We start from the raw sequence: 24191 nt of genomic DNA on the forward strand, positions 1-24191 counted from the left end.
AAATATTTGACCACAACTGAGCAGACATGGAAGGGGCCTGCTGTCTCCTTTCCACCGACTTGTCGAGCTGAGCTTCTCTTCTACAGCACAGCAAAGCCTCACGTGAGAAAAACACACGCCCCGCAGTTAAGCCGCAGGCAGCGACTGTGCACCAGGCCTTGTAGCCTGAGCACAGGGCACCTCGTAGCCAAACACCCGCCTGCGCGGCTGCGCTCCCCCCCGGCCCGAGGCAACTCCGCCGAGCCCAGCGGGCGCCGGCGCTGCTCTGGGCGGGGCAGGCGGGCCCCGCTTTCAGGGACAGGCTGAACGAAGCCGCGGCTTCGGGCGGGTTTCCGCAGGGCCGGAGGAAGACGCGGCCGCCTCTGCTACGTCCCCCTGATCTCTTCCCTCCCGGGGGGCCGCAGCGGTTCCAGGCCACCCCCGCCCCAGGCTTCGCAGCCGCCCGCGACTCCCTCAGCAGCAGGGCCCACGCCTGGGCCCCGACGCCTCCCCCGCCAACAAGGACAGGCCCCACCCTGCGTCCGACTCCGTAGCCGACCGCCCGGGCCCGGCCTCTGCGCAGCCAGCCCAGGCTGACCTAGCCCCACCACCCGGCACGCAACGCGGCCCCAGCACTACAGCTCCCAGCATGCACCGCTGCGGCTTGGGGTGACACGCTGAAGGTTTCAGTCCCCTCGGGCCGCGCTGCATGCTGGTAACTGTAGTCCGCCGTCTGGTAGACGCCTGCTCGACTCTGCCCCCCTTGTGACGTAGAGAACAGAGGGCGAGGGTCCCGCCGCGGCTAATTCCACCGTTGCTATGACTACCAGGGAACGGGCAGAGCCATGTTGTATAAGGATGCGATTAGCTAGGGCTACAAATGGCGTGGGGCGCGAGGGGGGGGGAGGGCGCTGATGACCCGGATGTAAATGGCGCGCCCCACAGGGTGGGAGGACACAAGCCAGGAGTCCCGCGCCCGGAGCACGTGGGCGGTCACGTGACTGGACGGGCAGGGGGCGGGGCTGGGAAGCGGAGCGATGGGGGCCGCTCTGGACATCAAGCTCAAACGGGCCAACAAGGTCTATCTCTGCGGGGTGAGTGCGGGGCCCGGCGCGCTGCCGCTGCCCGCGCTGGCTCCGGAGGGGGGGCCGCGGAGCCTGGCGGCGGGACGCCCGTTGCCCGCCTCGGTAACCGTCGAGTCCCGAGGAGGCCGGGGACCGGGCTCGCGGGGGCGGGGGGTCTCTGGCGCCTCCCGCCCCTGCTCCAGCCCCAGGGTGAAGCGCGGGCCGGCGCCGGAATCAAAACGCCTCGCCCGGCCCAGCTGGGGTCCCCCCTCCCCGGCTTGATGCAAGCCCGCGCTGCGCCCGCCCAGCTCCTCTCTCCCTGGCCGCCTGGGGGGCCGGGTTCCCGGCGCTGCCTGGCCGCGGGTCTGGGGCGCCGCCTGCCTGTCCCTCGCCGGTAGAGGGGACTGGTCCTGTACCTTCCCGGCGTCTTACCAGCCATCGGGCAAGTAACGGATGACGGAGCACCTGCCTTCTGACTTCCGCTTCCCCCCGCCCGGCCGCCCGGCCGCCCGCGGAAAATGGAATGGGTTTGTTCTCTTGCGATGTCTTAAATAACAAACTTCCACCCTTCTAGCCTATCCCACCTTTTATCCGTTGCAAAATGAACAGGTGCCTATGTGGAAATCCTGCATTATACTGATCTTTTCGGAAAGATGCCACTCTGAAACCTTGTAGTTTACATGGCACATCAGACCTCCGATTTATACACTCGGTTATTCCCCTTCCACAGTCCCCTCAGACTCGCTGACCTACTGTCAATTATTTTGATATTAAATTGTATTTATGTTTATGCTGTCCCCAAACTTAATTTTTTTTTATATACCACAGACTTTTGAATTGGAAAACAAGTAACAGCTTTGTTGAAGGTTGTGACAGGGAGCATGGAATGTAAATGTGGCTTTTGTTATTCGGGGTAGTGTATTTCCTTTTTTTGTGCAGGGACACTGGTGACTAATTTGAGGTGAGGGTTCTCCAGTCCAGAACCATTGACAGCACTTAGTCTTAGTCTCTGCAGCTACATTGAACCAAAAACAGTTAAGAATGCTTACTTGATGTTTCATTGCTGATCAGTTTTAGCTGAAGCAGTCAGTAATTGCATTTAAATCATTATAATAGAATATTAGGGTTGGAAGGGACCTCAAGAGGTCATCTAGTCCAACCCCCTGCTTTAAAGGAGGACCAATCCCCAATTTTTGCCCCAGATCCCTACATGGCCCCCTCAAGGATTGAACTCACAACTCTGGGTTTAGCAGGCTAATGCTCAAACCACTGAGCTAGGGATTCCCTCTTGCTTATAAAGAACAAATCAGGGTTTTTTTTGTTTTTGTTTTTGTTTTTTTTTAAATTAAGGGTCTGGCTGTGTTTCTATGTTGCCACTTTAAAGAGATTAAAGGAAATGTATTCAACAAAGTTACCTTTAGTACACTGACTAGACAGGAGAGCAGAATGATCTGAGAACACAATGTTGAAAGAACTATTTAGTTCGCTGAGTGCTGTACTAGAGATACTGTATGCATCTTTGATCAGGTATCCCTAGGAATAGTCAGTAAGTTAAAAATAAATCTGTTTTAATTAATCATGGGAGTTACTTGCATGGTGTAGGTTTTCTGTTCTTTTTTTAGAAAGTCACTTGTCACCACACTTTACGCTGACATTAGCCAGTGGTAATAATGTCTTTTATTTATAGCACCTTTCATTCCAAAGAATCCCAAAATATGCTTTCACAAACAGTACTTGTATAGGAATCCTTTCACCTACGAATGCTCATGTTGCACCCAAGTAGTGCTGTCTAGCTATGTAACTGCAGGTGGCAATATTACACAGTAGTTAAGATGGAGAAAACAAATTACCAAATCCAATTGAAACTGCGTTTGGATTTTAGGCAGATATACTAATGCCTTAATTAACCATTACAGCTTGCTGCATATTTTTGTCACTAATATAATTATATATAAAAACTATGTTAAAATAACAAGGTTGCAACGTCAAGCACTTCAAAGTTAGGAAATGACAGTATGAAGGTTCCTTGGGCTACCTGAACTGGGCACCCTTATGCATATCTATTATTATAAACTTGCTCTGTATTGCATAGGAATTCTGCGGCAGAGCCACCGGTAGAACCCCGTTATTTTGCCTCGCATTCCAGTGTTTTAAATGCAAGGGAACATCTTTTCTCTTCTTGCAACCCTCTGCCTCAATCACAGTCCGTCCTGTGCAAAGTTTATATCTGAATAGGGCCATGCTGGAGGTGGAAGGGATTGGTAGAAGAATAGAATGTTTTGGCAGTTTTGGGCTGTAGAGATGCCCATAGATACCTGGATAAGGATGCCTTAAGTTGGAACAGCTCCAGAGATCACTCTAATTTATTCTGGGGGCATTACTGGATTTTAGAACAATCTAGACTATCAGAAGCATAAAGGTAGCTTAAAGCTACCTCTCCCATCACCACCTTCCTCTGGCTCTGACTTCAGTGCTGTGCCATCTGCGATGCAGCACAAAATCTGGCCTTCAGAATCTGTTCCCAATTCTGCCAGAAGCAACTTTGTCCTACCTCTCAGGATATGTCTACGCTGCAATAAAAGACCCGTGGCTGACCTGGGACAGCTGACTTGGGCTTGTGGGGCTCGGGCTGAAAGGCTATAAAATTGTAGTGTAGATGTTGGGGCTCTGATTGGGGCCTGGGCTCTGAGACCCGATGAAGAGGAGGGTCTTGAGTTTAGGCTGCATCCTGAGCTCTGAATGTCTACACTGCAGGTTTGTAGACCCACAGACCAAGCCCTGTGAGCCCAAGTCAGCTGACCTGGGCTCTGCTGTGGGGTTTTTTTTATCTCAGTGTAGACCTACCCACTGTTAGGAGGCATGCAAGTATCAACCTAAGGTAAGGGAATGAGGCCTTGCTCAATTATGAAAGCTGTAAAGTGCACCAAATTATTAACACCAGTCAGTGGAAGATCTGAGACTCATAATTCCTTCCTGGTACTGATCACACCTTTCCCCAATGGTTAAAGCAGAATGAAACAGGAAGAGGAGCACTACTTATGCCAGCTAAGTAGTGGAGGGAGGGAAAATGTGGGGGAATTCTTGTCCCACTTACTTTAGCCCTTGCCTTCCCCTAGTTGAAAAGGGCAGCAGCTGCTACTAAGCCCTTCCCCTCTCTGAAGTTGTAGTCTGTGCCTTTGGACATGTCAGGGTTGCCAGCATATTAAAGATCTTTGGGGTTGGGGCATGCTCAATGTAGATGGAATGTTCAGAGATTTTTAGTTGAAAGCCTCAGACATGTTCCACTGAACATTTGCAAAAACAAACAAAAAGACTTTTAAAAACTGTATCTTAATTTTTCCAGTTCTGGGTTGGTTTTTCATGGGGACAGCAAAAAGTAGTTCTAACCTGAGCACTGCCCTGGTAAACATCAAGTTCCTGGGCAACACTCTGAAAGCGCTAAAGCTCCTAAAAGAAACTGTTGGAAAATATTTTTTTAACATTGGAAAAACTCCTTATTTTCCCCTAACCTCATTATCAGACAAGGTTGAACTGTTTTTGCTGAAAATGGCTGGAAAATCTTAGCCTGAAGCAGAGAACTGGCATTGAGATTCTCAGCCTAAATGGTTAAAGTTATAAGTAACTGAAAATAGGGGATTATAGGTGAAAGTGTAAGGTAATCTTAACTGTAGACTTTGCGCATGTTACACTAATGCACTAGACATTATAGCATCTAAGTGTGAAAACTTTGGGTTTTTTTACACTAATGTACTATATATACGGTTTTCGTATAGGCTACGGTTCAGAAATAATGTCTTACTGAGCTTTTTGATTTGCTGTTTTATTTTGCTAGAGTGAGCTCTTCATTCTGAAGTTGGTTCCAGTGAACCAGTGTTGCTTGACATCCTACTTCCTTTTGGGAAGACCTAAAGTTCATTACTTAAGTTTCCTTTTCTTGTATATTTCTCTTGTTTCTGGAATCTTTTCATTGTCTTTTTGGCAACGTTGGAAATGAAAAGATACCTTTCATGTTGAATTCAAAGGGAGTTACAGGTACTTAGCACTACCCTCGCTTTGGTCCAGTGTTGTGACATTCAATTTCTGCTCTCTCAAATACACCTCAAAATTCATCTCAAAAAAGGGAACTCTTAAAATGATTGGAACAATTCCTACACTGAGTATATGATCCTTTTTTCATTAGCAGCTACCATGTATCAATTATGCAATTCAAAAGGAGGTCACAGCTCCATTATTTATTTTATCTATTTATTTTTATATATATTCCTTTAACACCTAGAATCCCCCATTGAGGATCATCATGCTAGACAAGTAACAAAAAAGACAGTCCTCTGCTTCAAAAAGCTTACAGGGTAGGTATCAGATAGGCAGATGAAACCAGGGCATTGAAATATTAAAAATTTTGGTTCCATTCTGGTTTGGGTTCATAGGTATTTCCTAAGTGTCCAGTTCGGTTCCGGTTCAGACACTAACTTAGTTACCGAACCATCATTCTAATTTAGCCACCATTTGAACATTTTCAGATATGTTTCTGGAGATTAATGTGTCAATGCAAGCATAAGAGTATGTAACTCCTAGCAAAAAATACACTGATAAATATTTCTTTGTGTAGAAAAAAATATTTTTTTTTACACAAAGTTGTACTGGTGCATGCAAATAACATGCTCCAGAACTCAGTCAGTCGTGAAGTGACAAAATGAATTTCAGCACAGAAAATGCCCTTTCTATGCTGACTTGCATAGCAAGGACAAGCACTCAGCAAGAAGTGTGAGTAGACAGAGAGGACAGGAAGGTGTTTTGCCATAACAAAATCCCAAAAGTGTGTGTTTTGGAGAAGAAAGAAATGAAATGTCCTCTAAGTCTGAATCTAACAACAATAGCTCCAATAACAGGGTATATTTGGGGAAAGTAAGAGTATGGCTAAGGATTTGCACACTAATAAAAACTGTCTGCCTGTTGCCACAAGGTGTTGGTCTGGAATAACAAGCTCTTTAGGGCAGATGGAACAAAAAATCACTTTGCTAGTTTGTGGGGAAAGCTCCTGGCAGGGAAAATACCGAGAAAGGGGGATGGACTAAGGAACAGGCAAGCAGCTCTGGCTTCCTTAGTCAATAAAGGCCCTATAGACAAAGGGAACAATCCAAGGAGCGAAAGACAGAAAGAATTTTCAGTCAGTCTTGTAGTGAGAAATAGTCCCAGAAAGTCATGGACCTCTGAGACTGGAATTCAGCAGATTGTGAACTTCCCTGAGGCTAGGGTGGGACCTTTTGGGTGAGCCTTTGAGCAGCCTAGTAATGAGAGGTTTCAGAGTAGCAGCTGTGTTAAGTCTGTATCCGCAAAAAGAAAAGGAGGACTTGTGGCACTTTAGAGACTAACCAATTTATCTGAGCATAAGCTTTCGTGAGCTACAGCTCACTTCATCGGATGCATTCATTTTCCACTGAATGCATCCGATGAAGTGAGCTGTAGCTCACGAAAGCTTATGCTCAAATAAATTGGTTAGTCTCTAAAGTGCCACAAGTCCTCCTTTTCTTTTTTTCTAGTAATGAGAGAGTTGCTGAATAAGATGACATATTTGATGCTGCATTATGATGACTGGGTAGAGCCATAGCACTCGTGTGCTAGGGAGATCCCGTCCAAATGCAAACAGCTGCAGACTAAACCCGCCAGCAGCAGCAAACAGCTGTTTCTGAGTGTTTCTACTCTGTTAGATCAGTTTTTCTTCACTGCCCAATTATACCAGCACTTCCTACGATAGCTACGTTTCTTAATTCCTGCAGGTCCACTTCTGGCTTCCTGTGCTTCAGCTTCTCATGCTGTGATCCCTGAATTGCTACTGCAATTCCTTTCTCTAAACCTTTATTACATCAGACTTGTGACCCAATTTCTGTTTAGTACTGACACTTCTCCACTGTTAAGGGAAAAGTACTGATGCCCTGGCAGCTACCAGCTGAGCATTATGTAACTGTATTTCTTAACTGGTGTGAAGTACAATCATATTGAACCATTACAACTTCAGCATTAACTGAAGCTCACATGCTCATCATTTTCCACTTTGATTACTGTAACCTACTCTTCATCGGGCTCCCAGGACCCACATCAGCCCCTGGAGTCCATACAAAATACATCTGCTAAGACTTTGCCCACCATTCTGACCAGATCAACACTCTGCTGTCCTTGCTTCTTTGATCCTTCCACTGACTTCACCATATTAAGTTCAGACTTCTTATGATCATCTTCAATATCCTGCCTAGGTTTATCCCTTTCAATTTATCCATTTTTTTTTTTTATGTTGCTACTCCCCCCTTCTTCACTTCACCTCCACTCCACTTGAAACAACAGCTGTGAAGTCCTGTTTGTCCACTTCTTTTACAACAATACTTTTCCCCTGCTGCTATGTATTATTACCTTCCTTGAACAGGTCTGCAGAGCAATCCCCTCTCCTCATTTAAATCCCTTCTGAAGGACCGCTTCTTCAACACCCATAGAAGCTAGCTGACCAAGCCATCTATTTACACATGTCATTTATTTATAAGTAAATTGCTCATTTATGTGGCGGAAAGATTTTGAAGACTAGGAGGGAGGAGCATACAGATGCTGGAACAAAATTTGAGTTGGGGTAAGGGGAAGAAGAGAGATTTGAATTCTGGAAGCAGATTGGGTGGGAGTGGAGTTTAAAGAGACTTCTGCTTGCCATCACCTTGATCACTTAACTTGTATTTTGTAACCTTTTCCCCTGCCGCCTCCTCCATCAATATGTCTTTTCAGACTGTGTGTTTTGTGAGGCAGGAACTGTCTTCCTTGGCACTGGGAAATCACCTAACATACTTTGGGTGCCACTGCAGTCTGAATTCTAGCAAGAGAAGAAACTGATAAAATCAATATGTTTTACTTGTCACCTTTTCCTTGTTAGGAAGTTCTTTCTGGAGTGGTGGTCATAACAAGCAAAGATGCAGTCCAACACCAGGGTGTCTCCTTAACGATGGAAGGATCAGTAAATTTGCAGCTCAGTGCCAAAAGCGTTGGTGTGTTTGAAGCTTTCTATAACTCTGTTAAGGTAAGAAATACGTAGATTGGTTTCTTGGATACAAAAGTTGTGTCTAAACCAAATCTCTCCTTAGTAATTCTACTTCTTTATGGTTGTGTCTTACTTCAGTGCATGCAGGTAGTTTAATATTTTCCCAATCACTGCCATTATCTAGCATTACACTGTGAGCTTCAGAGGCAGAAAAATGTTTTAAGACAGACCCAGCCTAAGTAACCACAGAGTTAAAGAAACTTTGTCAGGATATTTACTGCTGTAATGTGCCATGCCATTTGCATGTAGCTGTAACTGGCGTGAGAAGCACAGTCCTGCAAGGGGAAAATGAGTAAAACTGTTCTAGAACTGAATTCTTATAAATAGAGTGAATGTGAGGGCTCCAAGCAAAGCTGCAATGAGAAGCCTGTTTTTAGTTATATAAAATATCTCTTCCAAATGTGAGCCCTAAGCAGCTTGGTAGTTTACTTTTGAGAGGAGGTGAGAAATACTTACTCTGAAAAGAAAGAGAGCCTCCGTCAGTCTATTCTGCTTCATGTGTTAGCAGAGATGAGCCAAAACCCCAGGTTTGAATAGTTCCAAACTTAAGGGAGATCCATGTTTTCCCCAACAAAGCATTTTCAAGCAATCAGAATAGAAATTTTAATTCCATTTCAGCTTTTGAAGTTTTTTAACTTCAAATGTAAGTTGCTTGATTAGACAAATGACCTTCGAACAGTAATTGGGGGCCATTGTCTTATCATTGGCATTGGGTGTTGCAGCAATTTAAAACAAAAGTGATTTTTCATTTTTCTTTTCAAACCATAAGGGAAAATAAAATGTTTGTCAATGCTCTATTTGATATTAAACTAATTTCTCTGCTCTGGGAGTGCATGTATTTTATTTATTTATTTATTTTTGCTGTTCCTACTCTGTTGTCTTTTAATTGATGGAGGCATATTTCATGAGATTTTGCATGCTTCTCCAGTCGAGCGCCAAACCATAGTTTGTCATTGTTCCAACAACATTCTGATGTTAAATATATAGTTTACCTTTGGGAGCCCTTCTTCCCTCCAAGAGCTAACAGCTCAACTGGCATATACACATACAGACTCCTTCTGCTGTTTAAGGTTTGTGATTTTGATAATGGAACAAGAAATGTACTGCTTTCAAAAGTGTACTAGGTTCTACTTGTTAGCTTCTTAATGGGCTTAGCCACCAGTCTGACACGGATGCAAAAAAATGTACAGACTGTCATGGTAAGAAACATTAAGTAAGACCACTTTTTACCACAGTATGAGTTTGTAAAGAATTGTTTGTAGGGGACACAGACACTTGAATTTTGAGATATTTGGAAAGGCTGATAGGGTTTCATGTGGCTCTGTTATTGGGCCGTTATGAAGCAGACTGCTTTATTTTAAACTTCTCAATGTTTATCTTTACAGCCTATTCAAGTTATCAACAGTACCATAGAAATGGTAAAACCAGGAAAACTTCCCAGCGGCAAAACAGAAATTCCTTTTGAGCTTCCATTGCAAGCGAAGGGCAACAAAGTTCTATACGAGACATATCATGGTGTGTTTGTCAATATTCAGGTGAGACAGTTTTCTGCGTAGGGAAAATGTGATGAACTTGCATTGTCTGCAGGAACTATACTCTGAGAAACTTCTCTAATTGCACTGTGGGAGGAAACTATCTGGTGGTACCATAACTGTATGTTATCAATATTTTTGGTTTTGTCAATTTTGTGAAGTTATTGCAATGTTCATGTACAGTAACTAAAAATTAAAGGTCCTTTAAATTAAAATTCATGTTCCAGCTGTGGGGGATTTTTTAAATTTACTGAAACTCTAGTAGGAAAAGATTATATATTGGTTCAAACATTTCCCAAACATCCATCATTGTGGTATTTGGGTGTACTTTACATGGCTTAAATTGAGTCAAAAGTTTCACAATTCCTTTCAGCTCACAGCTGTTGAGACCGAACAAAAATTGTCCCATTAGCTAAGTCTCCAGGATTTAGTACTTCAGAGACAGTGGAAGGCCTGTGTGAAGAGAAACACTTTGGATTTCTTTCCAAACATGGCATAACAGCCCTTTTAAGATCTCAAAACATTATCAGGAGATTATATAAAATCTCCATAGGCTTAAAAATTATGCTTGCACTTTTAAAACAAAATATTTGGGATTGTTTTTTCCTAAGTAGGAGTTTTGGTTTTTGTGTTACTTATATCCCCTGTTGCAAGGATCATCAGATACAGCCTTGGAAATGTAAGAAAGAAGAACAAACAAAGTTACTGGGGTTTTTTGTTTTTGTTTTTGCTTGAAATAAGTTTTGTCTTAAAAACAAAGAAGGAATTTATACTGTTCTTCACCCTTTCACATCTATATTTTGGGTTTTTTTTTTAATGTAGGGCCATTTTATAAATTTAGAATCAAGAGGGATTGATTCATTCAGTAGGTTCAAATATGAAGTATAGTGTGACAGTGATATCCTAGCACAGGATATTGTATTATACCTGTTTTACACATTTAATGGTTAATAAGATACATTGCCTGAGTTAAAACTCTTTCTTTAGTCCCTTCATTTCATGTAGGAGCTGTTATTAGTTTATAGGATGGGGTCTGTGAGACCTTCTCTCCTCCCTGCTGGAGGGGTCAGCAATGTGACACTACCTCCATCACTCCCCAACTCAAGGAAAACCCACTCAAGTCAGGCTACCAGCAAGACTCGGTTCCCCAGAAGCCGAGAAGGGCCAGGAGGAGACATTGGCCAATCAGGAGCCAGCAGATCAGTTAAGAAAGCTTTCCTGTTCCCTCACAAGGGGAGTGCTGGGTGAGATATGCTGAGGAGCATTTCCTCTGTCCTATCCCAGAACGCCAGGTCCAGATCAGGGCCTTGACTTAAAGTGACCAAGTGCTTGCCTCTTACATTTATTTGTTAGTTTGTTTAATGGCAGAGACGGCCAAATTCAGAATTTAACTGTTTAAAGACTGATGACAAGCTTATGGCATGGGCTGCCCTGCTCTGGAATGGCTGCCACATCTTGTGAACTGAGGCAGGAAGCGCTTGCAGTGCCATGCTCAGCCAGCAGGGAATGCAGTGGAGTAGCTACACCTGTGACAGTTTCTTTTGTGTACATTATAATATTTTCTAACTCTTACTTTATTATGTAGTAACTTGTATCTCCCATTTTATGCACTGTCTATAGTATTATACCCCAAAAGAAAGTGCTTACAGTTAAGTGTCTTTCGATGAAACTTGAACATGACAAGTTACACAAGTGTTGCCAAGATACTTTTTTTAAAAATACCAAAACAGATTGACCCCTCACTTATCTGTTAGAGAGGAGTACAAATTCACTCAGGACAGGGCTACACGCTGTTTTGGAATCTGATATCCTATGCTCATATGTCACCAACATCCATTCCTGCTTTGGTGGCAGCTTGCTGCATAAGATGATGCAGTCTCTCTCCTTTCTTTCCCAGGGTCAGGTACAGTTTTTCCTAATTCCTTTTTTTGAGGAGAAGTCTCTTATGAATCTTGGTAACTTGTCTGAAATGAAAGGGGACAGAAAAATATTTCTGCATTACATCTTATTGAGTAAATCTTACAAGAAGAAGAAGAGGAGGAGGAGGAGAAGGGTGTATGCAGACTATTACAGGAGGACTTAATAATCCATCAGTTAATTGTAATCTATAATTACTTTTATAGTATAAGGAGTGGTGAATGACATGAATTTGGTTCATGAATAAGGGCTGCACCTCTGTTACCTTTAGTGCCAAGTAGAAGTATGGCCATGTAATATCACAGCTGAGTTTTACACATACAAGCCACAAAATTGAAAGCTGTGGTCCCTTAGAAACCAAACCTCTTTGCTTGTGCATATTTCCTATGACTTTATGTAGCAACAGATTAGCTACCACATTGTATACACGTTTAGGCAGACAGTTACTGTGGGAATACAGCTTTGAATCTTTTGATTTTTGTATTAAATGTTTTTACCATAATGTTGCATTAATATTAGGTGGGGGCGTTTCTAACTGAAAAGTTTTCCTCTGGTTAATGTGATGTAAGGAGGCATTTTGAAAATCTGGTCTTGAACATATATATTTTTTTGTACTAGTGAGAGACTCCCTACCCCCCCCCCCCCCCGAGAAATTTTATGTTTATCAAGATAAAGCTCAGAGGAATCCATTAAAACAAATTACCTTCAGAGAGATGCTTTGCACTAGAGTACTAGTAAAGAATCACCAAAATCTTCACATCTGCCCCCCCCAGCCATTGCAGTGAGTATATAGTACAAAATAAACTAATAAAAACTTACTTTTTATAACTGAACCGGACTTGCACAGAACACTCTTGATGAAAGTGTATTTTATCAACCTGTTGAGATGTCAAAAATAATTTCAAGAATATTCAGAGTATAACTATAAAATGCTGCATACACAGATACCATGTCCCAGATAAGACAGATTTAATTCCAACCTATAAAGTACTGATGAGACAACCGCTAGAATACTGCATTCCATAATGGGCACCTTGGTCCATTAAAAGATGGTTATGATTGTAACAAAAACTAGAGACAAAGGGACTGGCTTTGAAGTAAATTTTTAGGTGGGGGGAGATACCTTATGCTCTCAATCCTGCAGCTAGATCCATATGGGCAGAGTTCCATTGACTCCAAGGAGCATCCATACAGGCATAAGTATCCACCCACATGGACTCACCTGCAGGTTTGCAGGCCAAGAGTGCAGTTGGGTAAACTACAAATAAGGCAAGACAGAAGTCTGCAATTAATTGTAGGGTGTAAGTATCAAGGAAGGGGAGGTACTGTTTAGAATTATCCAAGGAATACAATTTAAGAGTAAAGAGATTTTTAATATCAGGGAATAACTTCTTAACAGTGATGTCTGCTAAAGTGTCAAGTAAAGGAAGGAAGCACAATTGCTTGAATTATTGAATCACTTAAAACTAGACTGGGAAAAACACTAAAAAATATAGAAAGGGAACAGTTCTGCTTTGGCAAGGGGATATACTAGGAGTGACCAAGTCACATCTCTTTCATCTCTAATTTTTGGCCCAAATCCTGGATTCAGTTAAGTTAATGGGCATATTGTCCACTGACTTCAATGGGAGCAATATCTGGCCTCCTATTTTAAACTTCTTCAGGCATGACCCATATTTTTCTTGAGGGGTGGGAGAAGGTGTTGAGCACTGAGCATGCTTGTGGTACTTAAATTATTTTTCACACAGACTCTTCTGTTGATCCCAGGTATCTGAAAGAATCTTCCCAGTTCTTTTTCTGACTCTTTTTATGCACTTATTGATAAAAGCTGAAAGGTCATTTGACTCAGCAGACTATTATCTCTTTTCCATCATGTTATTTCTACTGTTATGATCATGCATATTATCAGGATTTTCCATCATAAGTATAATTGGTGTATCTGTTCATTATGAATCCTGTTGTATGTTCATGCAAATAGCTTCTCATTCAGCTGCAGCAGCTGCTTTAAGGTAGTATTCTGTTTTTTTGTAATTTGTTTTTCTAACTTCCTGGCAGTAGGATACTAAATCTTTCATTAAGCATTTTAAATTCAAGAGTTAGTTACCAGAAAAAACAGACAAGAGACTTATGTCATGAGACAACACCTATTCGTAAAAAGCCTTGGATAGAAATATGATAAGCAACTATATTGCCAGAATAAAACTCATTCTAGTCTGTCTTATGTATGCATATGCATATTTTAGATATTTTCCCCTTTTGCAGAGCAAACAGTGTGATCTTGTACATCAGACTTTCCAACATAGCCAAGCAGTGATCATCCTTCCCTCTTCTGCTTGAAGAGTCATTACTCCATTTTCAATACTAACCTTGCCAAAGGTTCATTTATATTGAGAAAGCAGCTGTAAAAGGAGTTTATCCTTTCTCCCAACCAGAAACAGCGATGTAGAGACCTGTTTGCTCTCTGTGCTTTGCAGAGCTGAGGAACTTATCCTCTGAAATTATTTAATTATTATTTAATTGACCTGTTAGTGATAGGGATAAAGGAAAATACCTGATATTTTAAAAACAAATTAATGTATTTACAGATTGGCATTATGGGTGAGCTATCAGTTTGTTTTCTTTTTAAAAGAGGAGAAAAATTCCTTTTTCTACAGATTATCTAAATCAGTTGTCTCGTATTGAACTTAAGTCTCTGAATTCCCTACATTTACTCTGGGCTTCTTCACAGTACGTCCCTCTACCCTTCAAAAAAGAAAAAGCATGTGTAATTGTTAGTCATGCCAGTCAACAGTAGACTTTGATGATATTTACTTAAACTATATACCTTTGCATATGGCTAGTTTGTTTCTAAATTTTATATCCTATTGACAGCGCTTATGGTGAAAGGCTTCCTTTTCTTAATGTTGGTGTTTCCTTTACCTAGTCCTCGCCTTGGCTTTCTTCCTAATATAACATCTGTTGTCTGGCACGTCTTTTGCAAAACAATACCAGCCTACAAGTTGAGTTGCTTTCTGTAATCCAGATATTTTGTTTATAATCAGTACGGATTGTCTTGTAAGGTATGATTTTATTGGTATATATGTTACCTTTGGCCATTCTCCTATCACCTATCCTATCTCCTACTCAGTTACCCATTCCCCCTCCCGGTCCAAAATAAAACTTAATAAAAAGGTCCAGATCAGGCCTTTCCTTAGCTTTTCACCACCTTTCAGAGTTATTGTTTCCTGCACTGCTGTACCACCCCAGAAATAAAGTGAAATCTGACTTCCAAGAACAGTTTTTGTATAGAACACATTAATATCTGTTAAAATGGATGTGCAGGGGAGATTTGATCCAATGTTTAGGCTTTGGGTAAGAAGCTATGTGCTGCTTAAAAGTGTTTCAGTAGTTTAAATAAAAAAAATCAAATGAAAACAATTTATAAAGCCAAAAAGTGAAGTGGTTAAAATGTTTTTATTGTCCAAATTGAGAGGTAAGGTAAACATAAATTGTGAACAGTATATAATTTTTTTAATTCTCATTTAGAATAATCAAAGATGTCATTAGCAGAAAAATCCATCAAAGATTTTTTTTTTTTTAATTTCATACAATTCCAAAAGATGACCTGAGTTGTTGCAGTGGTTAGGAATTTGAGAGATGAGGGTTCAATTCTCTGCTCTGCTACAGACTTCTTATGTGACCTTGGCACTTACAATCTCTGTGCTTTAGTTCCCCACCTGGAAAATGCTACTTCCGTACCTTACAGGGGTGTTGTGAGGATAAAAAACGCTAAAGATGATGAGATGCTTGGATTGTACTGGGCTCAGACAGGTACCTTAGATCAGTGATTTTCAATTGGTGGATTTCATCCCCCAAGGAGATCAGGAAAGGGAATTGAAGGGTGGGCATTGCAAAGTGTTCTGGGTAGGGAACATATCTTTCTATTATGTGATCAGCATTGAGAGCAATCAGGCCTGGTCCTGATTGCTAATTGAGAGCATTATTGCTGTACAGATATTCAACAGTTTATAAAGAACTGATAAATGATTAATAGATGTTATAGGGTTGTTAGATACATGAGTATTACATTGATATTGATGGTTATAAACAACCTGTTGGACTCTACAGCACTCTATAACCATTGATTAACAATTTATTGAAGAATATATAAGTAGTCTACTGACCTTTTAATAAACTACTTATAAATGGAATGTTAATATAAATAGCCAGTGAGACTTTGTGTTTATAGAATGATTTCTCTCTAAGTCCATGCTGGAGATGGAAGAAAGCTTTGATAAGACTCTTCTATCCCCCACTCTTTCTCACAGTATACCCTTCGGTGTGATATGCGACGATCTCTACTGGCCAAGGACCTGACTAAGACTTGTGAATTCATTGTCCACTCACCAGTAAGTTGGAATATAGAGATATTTAACTCTCTCAACTAGCTGAGATTTTCACCTCTGCAGTTTTGTTCTGTTTAGCAAAGTTTGGTGCCCAGTCTTCTATGGTGATGTTCACAAGATGTAATGGTGTAACTTGTATGTGTCCTCCTATATTAACAAGGCATAAGACCTAAGGGGCGGGGTGGGGGGAGGGAGGGAGGGAAGGTTGGTGTCATGCTTTCTTTTATGTTTTGAAGTTAGCAATATTCAGGTTTCAAGCATTTGTGTTACTATTTGTATTACTGTGGCACCTAGCAGCCGAGACATGAACTAGGATCTCATTGTGCTATACTTTAGATAACCTTTTCACCTTAACTTCTTTTAAACTTACTCTTCTAACTGACACAAATATGTTTTGGATGATGAGCTTGCTTTGTTGTGAAAACCTCCTGTTTCCTCACTCAGTCCTCCCCTTCTCTCTCCCTGCTTGTTCAGTTCATCTCCTAGATACATACTGTTCTACTCAGTATCTAGATACTGTGGTGATGTGTGCTCCCATAAGTACTGTATCTTTTGGATGACCTGATCTCTCTCTCTCTCATGCTCTCTCCCCCAGGTGCTAAGCATCCTGAGCTCCCATTGGAGGTTGAGAGCTTTGGGTGCTCAGCATCTGTGGAGGGAAGATATCAAGCCTCTTGTATTCAAATGCCTAAATTATTGATTTAGGTCCCTTACTCTAGGTGTGGAAATAGGCCTGCATCAAGTTGGAGACAAGTTTACAGCCTCTTAGAGTCTGACTACACTGCAGTTAGACACCTGTAGCTGGTTTGTGTCAGCTGACTTGGGCTCGGGGTAAAGGGCTGTTTAATTGCAGTGTAGATGCTTGGGCTGGAGCTCAAACTCTGGGGGGTCCCAGAGCCGAATGTCTACTCCAGCCAGCCATTAGTTCTTAATTGAAATGTAGACATACCTACAGGGACCACATAAAGCTGGTGTCCTAAACAAGTTGTTCTCATCAAGTTGTTCACAGATAGTGGTAGGCTCAGAAATGACTATTGTAACTAATGCCTTGATTCTGCAGTTAGTTCTGTGCAAGTGGACCCTTGCACCTGTGTGAAATTTATTGCAGAATCAGGGCCCACATTTTTAGCTGTATGGCATGAGCATGTTTTGCCTTTCATCATGAAAATGGGTGCAACTGTGATATCTATTGATTATAGATGTGTGCAGAGCACATGTATAAGCAATATAATCTGCACAAATTTAACAAGCAAAATACATTTGCTTCCACCCAAAACTTGTTAGAACACACATGATGCTTAACTCCTGTAAGGAGCTCTTTAAGAAGAGCTCTAATATACTTAAAGATGTTTTGTTCCCCTCATCATCAGTGATGAAAATGAATACAGTAGAACTTCAATAATCTGCACAAAAATTGCTCCTATCAGCAAAGATTTAATAGCAAGACACTGTAGAGATCTTGTTCCTACATTTTGTAAAATGAAAAATTATACTATGCTACATTTACTAGTACATTATGAAGTATTATAAATAAGCCACAGTTATCAAAATAACGAGCAGCTTACATATTACGCAGTATCCTTGCTTTATTTCTTGTTCAGAGTATAGCACTCATTAGTTCACAAAATTCAGTAATTCCCAGTCAGTGTGAATTAATTAGGTTCTACTGTACATAAAATTCTCACTGTCAGTACACAATATTATTTCCCTTAACCTTATTTCCTTTGCCAGAATTCGTCAACTGTATTTTCCCATTACTGAAAATATGTATTTATTTATGGCTGGCAGTTTCCCAGTTTTGCTGTTGTACACAAACTACTATGGACTCAAAGTAATGGAGAGTAAAACAACTGCAAAATTCAAGTTGGGCCTTCTGATGATGATACAATACTGCACCAACTCCCAACAGTGCACAGCTGGGACCCTCATCACTGATTGGCACACAACAAATCCTTACACTTATTTTAAATGGAAGCTTTGCTGAAATGTGAATGGAGCTGAACAAACATAAGGCACCTCATTGGGATGAGGGTGAAGAGAGGCAGTTACTGAAGATTTAAAATGACAATTATGTTTTCCTTTCTGCACAAAGTGTCAAACTGCCATTTCAGCAGCAATTCAGGGCCTTTTAAGTCACTTTAAACTTACTTTCTACAGTAAAACCTAAACTAGAAGGTTGTTAAATATTCCAAATATATATTTAAAAAAAAAAAAAACATGGGTCCTCAGCTGGCAAAATCAGAGGAACAACACTGAATTACACCAGCTGAGGATCTGACCCAGTAAGTTAAAAACAGCTACTGGGCCATAACCTGCTTCTAAAAGAGCTCTCGCTGGGCAGAGTTAGGGAGTTGAAATAGTGCAGGTAGGGAACTTCAGATAGAGAGGGTTAGAAAAACAATCAATATGCTCAGGATAATAGAGGAAGTGCATATATAACTTTCCCTACTATTTTCTCAAATCTGCTTACTAGGAAGGCTGAGTAATACTGGAAGGACACATTGCATCAGACCTCACAAAACTTTTTAAAAAAAGCCAGCACTGATATGTAAAATCAAGAGCCCTACTTTAACAGCATGGTAAGGTGTGCATTAGTTGGCTATTGGTTTAGAGCACTTAACCTTGTGACTCACAACACAGCATGCTCAGGGCAGGCACCAGTAGCCTAGTAGTTCATATCGTGTCATGGTTTATTACAGTAATGGCAAGGATAGTTTAGAATGTCAAAATGTGGTTATTTTGTAACACGTGGTGACTTGTTTGTTCCATGTCATAATCATGTCCTGTTTTCTTGCAACGTCTAATAGACTTTCCATGAAATGGGTCAATTTCTTATTAAAAGAATTACACTTAGTTCTCTAAAGACTATTTCAAAGTTAGACATTGTAAAGTGATTAGGTCAGCTTCTAAACTGGTCTTGCAAGTAATGGCGTATGAAAAGGGATTCTTTTCATGATTCGATGTGTGTACATTATGTAAACTCTATATACTGAGTGTCCAATATCGATCCTACCTTTTCATTTCATTCCAGCCTCAGAAAGGGAAATTGATGCCAAGCCCAGTGGACTTCACAATTACACCTGAAACCTTACAGAATGTTAAAGAGGTAAACCTTTTGTTTTAAAAAATGCTTTAAATGGTGTTGAGTGACTCTCTTGTCTCCAGTGTGAATTGGTGTGAGGAGTGAGATCAGTGGCTACTATTAGATTCTGCTCCACAGCTAGTCATAGTTCTTCCTCTCCTCTTTTGCCAGTTTTGATTCCTGACATGCTGAGCAACATGTTTAATGGACGGCACTGTCACTTGTTCTTTTGTGTTGATGCTGTATTGTTAACAGAGCTTTCCTCAGTAATGGTTACGCGTTATTTTTTTATTTCCCCCTTACTGGGAACCAACCAAGTCAGTGGAATATGGTAGCCAAGAACTCCCATTGACTTCAGATGAAGCTGTGAGTGCTCAGCACTTCTGTAAATCAGACCCCAGCATCTCAAGCTGAGCACCAGAAAATGAGGAACACACAATCACTTTTGGCTTCAATGACTTGCCCAGTGTCACATAGCTATATGGTGATAGAGGCAGCGATAGAGTCCAGTTCTCAGGGCAGCATTCACTGCCTTAACCCTGAAACCCTCCTTTCTCTTCCTACAATCCCCTGCCTCATTCACTAAACACCTTCCAACTGCCACAAAAAATAAATCAGGTGTCCTACAGGCAACGGCCTCCTTCACTCAAGATCCTGATTCATCCACAGTCCATCCTGTGCAGGGACCTAGTGGGGGGGAAAAAATGTTACCATGTAATTAAAGACTGTATCACAATGCTTACACTCAAGGGGGCTCCATTAACATTGCACAGGCAAGCTTGATCCTGGCATTTTCTAACTTTTAAGGGTCCTGACTTTCCAACCTTAATAATCTTTTAATGTAGGGTTTTTATGTACTTCAGTAATTCTTATGCTGCTTTTTTCCACAAAGCGAGGTTTTGCCTACTTAGCATTCTCCATGCTTTTTGTGATTAGTCATGTGACTTTTTTTCCCACTCTACATTTAGAGAGCCTCGCTCCCAAAATTTCTCATCAAAGGTCATCTCAACTCGACTAACTGCATCATTACACAACCACTAATTGGGGAGTTGGTGGTGGAGAATGCAGAAGCTGCAGTCAAAAGTATTGAACTACAGTTAGTACGTGTGGAAACCTGTGGTAGGTTGTTTCATGTAAATTAAAATCTGAATATACCACACTGGTTATCTGAATATTTATATTCTAAATGGACATAGCACACTTGTCTAAAGCAGTAGTAGATTTGCAAAATCTACTTTTTGTGTATCAAAAGTATCTTTTTTTAGGGTGTATAGATGTAATTGTTAAACAGTGGTAAAGTCAAAGCTCTAATGGGTAAAAGGAAGGGTGTTTGGTTTTTGGCTAATGCCTCCAGCCTTTGAACTATGTTCAGTAACTTTCTAGTAGAATTAGTGCTACTTTTTTTCGTTCACCCCAATACTTGTTTTCTCCAGGTTGTGCTGAAGGTTATGCTAGAGATGCTACAGAGATTCAGAATATTCAGATTGCTGATGGGGATGTCTGCAGAAGTTTGTCTGTTCCAATATACATGGTATTCCCCAGGCTGTTCACTTGCCCTACGTTGGAAACTACAAATTTCAGAGTTGGTAAGGACCCAGCTATTTTTGAAATATTGGTACCTTCGGAATCCATGTGAAACAAGCTGCTAGTTTCAGTTTGGTTTCTAGTGGGCAAGGGGCCACAATACAAACTACCACCACTGACACTAATGAGCAGCTTTGCAAGGGAGACCAAGGAAACCTTCTTACCAACAGAGGTGGTCCTATACCAGGGTTGAAGTATATTACCAGAGCAATGTGGGGAAATCAGCACTACTGTTGTTTGAACTGTACCTGTTGTGGATAAAGAGGACTCAGGCTCCAAGCCTGTTAGGCCACTAGCTTTAGGGAATACTAAATATACCAAGCAATTTGTCTCATTAGAAACCTCTATACCATTCCTTTAGCTATAACCTTCTCCATTCAGAACTAAGTTCTCGATCTAGCATATATTGTTGTTGTCTTACTCTTAGTGGTTTCGTACGTAAGTGGTCTAAACTAGAACTAAACTAGTTGTGACCAGAAAAATTCTCTGGGAGACGCAGTTTTAATGGCAAAGATCCGGTAGGGATTAAATATGCTGAACACCCACAGCTCTCAAGAGCAGCAGGAAATTCTGAGGGTAAAATGCTGAAAAGTGATGCTTTCCTTCCATTATCCCTTTCTGTCATCACTGACACACCCACCGTTCTCCCAGTCACTCAGGCCTGGAAGTTGGGGGTTGTCTGTGACTCCACTCTATTGACTCACAGCCAGGCCATATCCAAATCTGTCAACTTCTTCTTCCATAGTGTTGCTAAGATTGTTTCTTCATCGATGCACACCACAAAAACTCTTGTCTAGGCTCTTATTTCCCCTCCTGAATATTACAGTTGCCTCCCTCCTTCCTGACAACCTCATCAAATATTCCATTTATGGACATTTGAAACGTTTCTGCTAAAATCATCTTCATAATCCATAGTTCTAGCCAAGTTTTCTTCTTTTGAATCTATCCCCTATATCGCTTCTCCTTTTCCACTACATAAGCTTTTTGTGCTTGCGTTTAGCACCCTCCACAATTTAGCTCCTCCCTACTTATGTACCTCTGTATCTTAGTATCATCTCCAATTACATTTCCTCTGTTTCAACAACTTTGATCATCCATTTTTGTGCTTCTCTTATATGTGCAATGCCCTCCTATGGATTTATTTGGAGAACTACTACCCTAAACTCCTTCAAATTACTCCTCAAGATCTACTTCTTACTATGATGCCAACAGTAAATTACTAGCTAATTATGGCTAGACAGGTGGCTACCACTAATGCAATTAATCATATATTTTATGGAGCTACTTATGCTGACAAATAGGCTGGAGAAGTTGGTCATTTTATAGTGCCCTGTTGTTTTCTGCAGTGTTGAATCATCTAGCAACAGATAATCCTAAACACTAAAAACAGCTTGAAAGATTTATCTAAGGTGAAGGCAGCTGAGAGCAGGAGCCACAGAATTATCATTGTTTCTACTGTACAATTTGAATTAATACCAGAGCTCTCTTTTTCCCTAGAGTTTGAAGTTAACATTGTTGTCCTCCTGCATGATGATCACCTCATCACAGAGAATTTCCCACTGAAGCTCTGCAGGGTGTGAATATCCGGAGGAGAATTGCTAATGGAGGAACAAGGAAATTCTTCAGCTACCAAATGGAAATTCAGTTCGTATCTTCAAGCTTATTTTAATTGAAGGACTAAAACATTTGCTCATCCCACTATTGACTTCTGTGTTGGAAGGGAGTGCATTTCTCTGTAACTCTTACCAAACACTTTGTCTATCTTCTCATATTATTAGTGAATGTGCTTTTCTGCTGAGACTCCTGCCAGGTATCTCTTTGAATTGGACAGCCATGCCTCCCTTTCTCTATTTGTTTTTCTTAAGAACCCTTAAGGGATGTATTTTACACATTCCTGTCATGTGTACAACACCCAGTAAGTTTCCATGATTAATTCATAATTTAACACTTGTGCTAACGCTTTAAATGTTTCCTTTATAAGGATCCTTGTATCTAAACAGCTAACCGGCCCTGCTATGTATTGGTCCTTGAAGGAGAGACTGAGATTAGATGTTTCCTAAGCCTCATCATCATATGGATGCTGGGAGACCTAATGTTCAAGAAATGTTTTGAGACCTTTTAATGAATGGTGCTACAGAACTGGAACACAGTGTTATTGGATCAGCATCACACAAAGATATGAAGTGAAAGGAAACTAAGTATGTTTCAGTTAAATTAGGAAGTGAATCTATTAATCAGGGGAACAACCTCAGAGCTAAAGCTTTTTATTGTAACAAAGTTGATACAACTATCACACTCTCATTAACTTGGTCAGTTACTTGCATAAGTTCTACTGCAGTGCGAGGACCAACCTGTCAAAAGAGGTTCTAGCTTGCAGTTGTGGCAGACGTCCTGCGCTTGATTAGCCATTCCATGTTAATTTCTTCCCCCCCTGAGTTCTTTACCTACAATCTAGTGGTGCGAAAACGTGGGTCCTTGCTTTGCTCTTGTGGCCATGAGAGCAATCCGATGAAAGCTGCTGTCAGTATGCTTGGCTGCTATATTGTAGACTAGCTCCTTCCTATGCCTGACTTTATTGCCAGGTAGAATACTTTACTATAGACTGTATAAACATATTTATGTTTTGGCCACCCCGGTTAACCTTATTTATGCAATATGGTATTATATGGGTAATTAACTGTATCTGAGCCAGTTACTAGTTGCTTCTCCTTTCATTGGAAGGGTTAGTTGACATTTGCTGAATATGTCAAGACATAACTATATTAGGGGGTGTGGGGAAGGGGAAATGCGCCAGGCAGAAATGAGTTGGGTTTTTTATTATTTTTTTAAACTATTTTCTGATAAAAGCCCTCCATTGCTTTTTTTAGTTAGCACATCTTTATTGGGTAGACACCCTTAAGTTGCCACAGCAGGAACTAAACCAGGAGACCATCTTGTTTTGGGGAGGTGGTGTAGGGTGGAAGAATTGTGGTTTTTGATAATGTAAGAAAAAGTACGTATAAAGGCAAAGTGTGCTTTTTCTGAATATACATTTGCAAATGAAACCATCAGGGGAGGAGGAAGAGGCACTGTAAAGCAAAATGAGCAGGCACCTAAAACGTTAACTCAATCTTGAAGTAAAGACACTTGACAAAACATCTGATTTTGGCTTTACAGCTCCCTTCATCCAACAGAAAAATACTAAATTTTCCAGCTGGCTATTCAGGCCTCTGCTCTGGCTAATGGCAAAATCCTTGTTCAGCAGTTTCCATGTTTTAGGAATAAAAACCTGAACGTCTAAAAATCTAGTTTAACAACTTGCAGTATCAGCACAACATTTTGGCATTAAATCGTTCAAAATCCTCTCCTTAGCCACTGCAAAAGCAATGTTTGCATGTGATCTGGAAATACTATTACAGGATCATTTGGGGGGAAATGAGGTCTGTGACTTTCAAAGAGGCAGGATGACACTAGACTGCTAGCTATTGACCAGTACCAAAATGGCCATATGAATTTACAGATTTTTAGGGATCTTTTGTAAGCATGTAATGAACATCTAATGGAAACAATATATAAATAACACTACTATGAATC

General features: G+C 41.1%; 1 protein-coding gene across 1 annotated transcript; it reads left to right on the forward strand.

Moving 5' to 3' along the window:
* The first annotated feature begins 859 nt into the window (after window positions 1–859).
* On the forward strand, window positions 860–22418 carry VPS26C (VPS26 endosomal protein sorting factor C). Its single transcript, XM_077818495.1, is given in 9 exon segments — window positions 860–1090; window positions 1092–1166; window positions 7954–8097; window positions 9504–9653; window positions 15875–15955; window positions 18984–19058; window positions 20003–20153; window positions 20468–20620; window positions 22116–22418. Coding segments are annotated over 9 exon segments (1143 nt in total). The 3' UTR covers window positions 22199–22418.
* The last annotated feature ends 1773 nt before the right edge of the window (window positions 22419–24191 follow it).

Source organism: Eretmochelys imbricata, chromosome 1, assembly GCF_965152235.1.
Source record: "Eretmochelys imbricata isolate rEreImb1 chromosome 1, rEreImb1.hap1, whole genome shotgun sequence".
NCBI lineage: Eukaryota > Metazoa > Chordata > Testudines > Cheloniidae > Eretmochelys > Eretmochelys imbricata.